General features: G+C 38.6%; 1 protein-coding gene across 1 annotated transcript; it reads left to right on the top strand.

The window, feature by feature from the left end:
• The first annotated feature begins 815 nt into the window (after positions 1-815).
• LOC144574424 (heat stress transcription factor B-4c-like) lies at positions 816-2,474 on the top strand. The gene is made up of 2 exons (XM_078324392.1): positions 816-1,415; positions 1,521-2,474. Exons 1-2 carry the CDS (start codon positions 1,158-1,160, stop codon positions 2,289-2,291), a joined length of 1,029 nt encoding a protein of 342 aa, XP_078180518.1. The 5' UTR covers positions 816-1,157; the 3' UTR covers positions 2,292-2,474.
• Positions 2,475-4,300: the final 1,826 nt, after the last annotated feature.

Raw genomic sequence — 4,300 nt, forward strand, 5'->3', positions numbered from 1 at the left:
TTGTTTATAAATTCCATGTTGATTAAATAATTGGTCCAAATATTTTTTTTTAATTTATTGATGACGTGGTTTAATAGAAACTCTAAAATCAATTTTAGAGATGTAAAAATTTATAAAATTTTAGAGATTTTAATTTTTAAGAAGTAATTAACAGTTATTTAAAAATTTATTTAAGTTGCTGAGACGTAGATTTTCTTAAATAAAATAAAAACAAACTGGTCAAAATTTTGGATTTTTTTTTCTTCAGCAACCAAAGTAGCAGATTTGAGTGGATGGAACGGGTTGAAGTTTCCCCCAATTTTCTTCTTGGCCAAACACTTTTGTATATTATTTTATGTCACTTAATTTCTGTAAAAAAAATTGTATATATGACCCTCATATAAATGTGAATACTGCTCAGGATTGATTCCTTTATATATATATTTTTTATTTTTATTGTCAGTTGTCACGTTGATATCGGCATATAAAAAACAATTTGTATTATTTGAGTTTAAAAATATTATGGCTCGCCACTCAAAATTAACAAATCGATTAGATTAAGTGCATGAATCTAGAAAACATTCGTATTCTACAAGTTAGAATTAGGAGAAATAACAGACGTTACGAATCATAATAGAGATGGTTCAGAGCTCCAGCGTCAGCCCATGCCTTTGCTGATGCTCGTCTTAAGTGCGTGCGCGCTCTGGCCGCGCCCAAGCGTCAGACTCATCACACCTATAAGCAAATCGCACCAGAATCGCTAAAAAGAGAAGCGATATAAAAAAATCTACAGAGAGAGCCCAGAGCAGATGCGATAGAGAGAGAGAGAAAGCTAGGTCACGGGTTTACCTTGAAAGTTGAATCTTCACCTTCCTCTCTCTCTATCCGATAGAGAAACCAGACATACAGACACATATTCCCTCTACACCCCCACCGCCCACTTCCTTCCATCAGACCCGAGGCAAACCTCTCAGTAAAAAAATTTACAATTCCAGCATATCACACACACACACCTACAAACCAAACCAAACACCACATCACCCCACATGCTACTATCCTTTTCACTTCTCTCTATTCTTCCTAAAACCCAGACCAAACCCCTTCTTCTCTTTCTAGCTCTCTAGACCCAACCCAGTCTCTTTCTACTTCGTTTCCTAACTCTCACAATTAATCCGACGATGATGGAGAGGTGCTGGGAAGGAGGAAGCACTGCTGCTGTGGGTGCAATGGATGCGCACAAACCCGTACCCGCACCGTTCCTAACAAAGACGTACCAACTAGTTGACGACCCCTCGACCGACCACATTGTCTCGTGGGGCGATGACCGGATCTCTACCTTCGTTGTGTGGCGACCACCTGAGTTCGCTCGCGACATCCTCCCCAACTTCTTCAAGCACAACAACTTCTCCTCCTTCGTTCGCCAACTCAACACTTATGTATGCATTTTAGTTACATACATTCATCGAAGGCACCAATGTTGGTGTACTATTTCTTGTCAATTAAGTTAAATATTGATGAAGTGTTACATTCGTTTAATGTAGGGTTTTAGGAAGGTGGTGCCAGAGAGATGGGAGTTTGCGAACGAGTTCTTCAGAAAGGGTGAGAAGCACCTCTTATGCGATATTCACCGGCGAAAGACACCGTCTTCAGCAACACCATGCCCTTCATCGCCTACCATGTTCCCCCCTCACCACTTTCCTTTATTTCATAATGCGCACTTCTCTGATGATCACCACCACCATCCGCATCCCCAATCAACCAACTACCATCCCGGCCTTGCAATGCCACAGCCGCCTCGGCTTCTAATGCTCGGCCCCAGCCAAAATTGCACTCCACCTAACAATGCCGTGCCTCCTACGGCATCCGCATTGATGGATGAGAATGAAAGGCTTCGTCGCAGTAATGCTGCTTTGCTCTCGGAGCTGGCGCACATGAGAAAGCTCTACAATGACATTATATACTTCGTCCAGAACCATGTCCAGCCTGTTGCACCGAGCTCAGCTGCATCTCCTCTTTTGCTTGGTCTACAGCAGAGAAGCAAGAAGACTGGGTTGAACTCTGGTAGCACCACTTCAAGTAGTTCACTAACCATTGCTGAAGAGCCATATCCGCCAGTGGAGAACAGGGAGACTAACAGTGCAAGACCAATGCTCTTTGGGGTTTCTATTGGTGGAGGTGGGAACTGTTCTAATGCCGGAAGCAAGAGGTTGCAATTAGACGAGCCGACTTCTCCGTCGACTAAACCCCGCTTAGTGTTAGAGAAGGATGACTTGGGACTTAACCTAATGCCAGTGTCTCCTGCTAGTAGCTAGTTTAGCAAGTTTAGTTCTTGATCTTCAGTTTTCTCCTATCAGAGTGTTAAATCTCTAGTAGTAGTATTTTTGCTCTTTGTTAGCTATTTAGCTATTTAGCTAGTTAATTTCTTCCAATGAGCTCTTATTGATGTAGTTCTAATTATGTTTTTGTTATGTTCTAATGTAGTATTTTGTACATAACGGATGCCTCATTCAGCTTTTTCTTGGTTCCTCTGACTTGCTACCATAAGAGCAGTTAGAGCATTCAAAAAAGTACACTAAAATCTGTGCGCCTCTTTATTCTTCTAAAACCTATGAAATCTCTAGTCAAAGTTGTATAGCTGTATAATGTATGAAAACAACAGATGCAGTCCCATCTCTCTCTCTAGCGAGAGAGAGAGAAATGAGAAGGGAATCGTCCTTAGCTGAGGTGAGAGCAGCGCAGGTCTTCCAAGAAAATACACTGTAGAAATGGCAGGGTCATGATTATATAGGAAAAAATAGTCTAATCACCAGTCTAATCAAATAGCCTTCAATGCAGAGGAAAAGGAAAGCGTAAAGAGCGGGCAAGAGATCGGGTGGTGATGCCATGCTGGATTCTTCTCTTCTTCTTCTTTCTTCTAAAACTTCTCTCTCTTCCTTCCTCTCTGTTTCTTAGGAACGTGATTGTTCTGAGTAGATTCCCGTCTTCATGCAGAGAGCGGGGCCCATATGTGGGTCATGAAACCAGTTCTCAGACAGAAACGAACAAAACCATTAAATCCTGAACCCAACCATTGGTTCCTTCATGTGCTCTGTTTTTCATGTCCTGTTTCAAACAGATGCAATTTGGCTTGAACTGGTTACGAAATCCTTTAATTTTAATTCTACCCAGAATTTTTTATCCACTTCCAGGTTTTAATTTTCTATTTTCAAATAATATCAATAAGAGAAAGCGTCCGGTTGTGGTTAAATTTTTATTTTACCTTTCAAAAAATAACTTTTTTTTATTTATGTTGAAAATCTAACGTGTTGTGACAATTGACTATCTATTTAATTATGTGAATGAAATGGGTCATTACAGTAGAATATCCAATTAATAAATCTCATTTTTAGAATTGGTTTTTGGTTGCTTTGAGAAGTAATTAACGTTTTAGAAAATTTGAAATTATCATGGGTTGAAATGTTTTTAATTTTAATTTTTTTGTTTTCCATCTTCACTTCCAAACATGGCGTACATATCTTATCTTTAAAACAAAATTTCAAACACTCATATAACAAAAATTAAACGCTAGGTGGGTTCTGTATTACATTCACTATAAATGGTTAAAAATCATTTGCTTTGAAAAATTAACATTTAAAAGTTGTCTATACAATGAATTTTTACTGCGATTAAAAAAACATAAAATGTTGCAATATTTTTGTGTAAAAAAGTGACATGAATTGTATCTAATAATATATGTCAATATTTCAATTTTAGATTTTTTTAAATTAAAAAATAAAGACAGAATAAAGATATTTGAACACATCATAATTATCCTTACAATGAATCAAAGAAATATTAATTAAATGATCATGAAATGACAAAAATAGGTTCAATATTAAGATTTCATCTTGTAGAATTGTAGAATAACAGAGCTTGTGCACCCAAAACCTTCCGAAACAGTGATACGAAGGACGGTGCCCACGAGAATAATCAACGGCTGTGATTCCCAGGCCGTTTCCATAAATACGAAATAACAAGAAAACATGGGCATCGTTCTAAATCTGAGAAAAATAAACAAGTATTTTTCGTGTTACGAGGTCTGTGTACTGTGTTGCTAACGATTATTCCCTTCTTTTCTTTCTTTTCCCCACTCGCGCTCTGAAGGTTCCGAGTGCGGTCATCCCAAGTGAGCCTAAGATAACTTTGACCGGGCTTGAAAAAGAGCTTTTTCTGGGAACTGTGGTACTGCTTCCCCCTTTGTATTGTACAGAGAGGAGAGCAGTGGGAGAACGAAGCTGATGTCTTGTCTTACAATGTTAGATACTAGTAGCGCTCATATACC

This window comes from Carex rostrata, chromosome 22 (assembly GCF_964058835.1).
Source record: "Carex rostrata chromosome 22, lpCarRost1.2, whole genome shotgun sequence".
Lineage (NCBI taxonomy): Eukaryota > Viridiplantae > Streptophyta > Magnoliopsida > Poales > Cyperaceae > Carex > Carex rostrata.

Excerpts from the sequence above, each read along its gene's own strand:
- LOC144574424 (XM_078324392.1), top strand. The coding sequence starts at position 1,158 with ATGATGGAGAGGTGCTGGGAAGGAGGAAGCACTGCTGCTGTGGGTGCA. Across the intron at positions 1,416-1,520 it reads TTCGCCAACTCAACACTTAT|GGTTTTAGGAAGGTGGTGCC; the intron begins GTATGCATTTTA and ends CGTTTAATGTAG.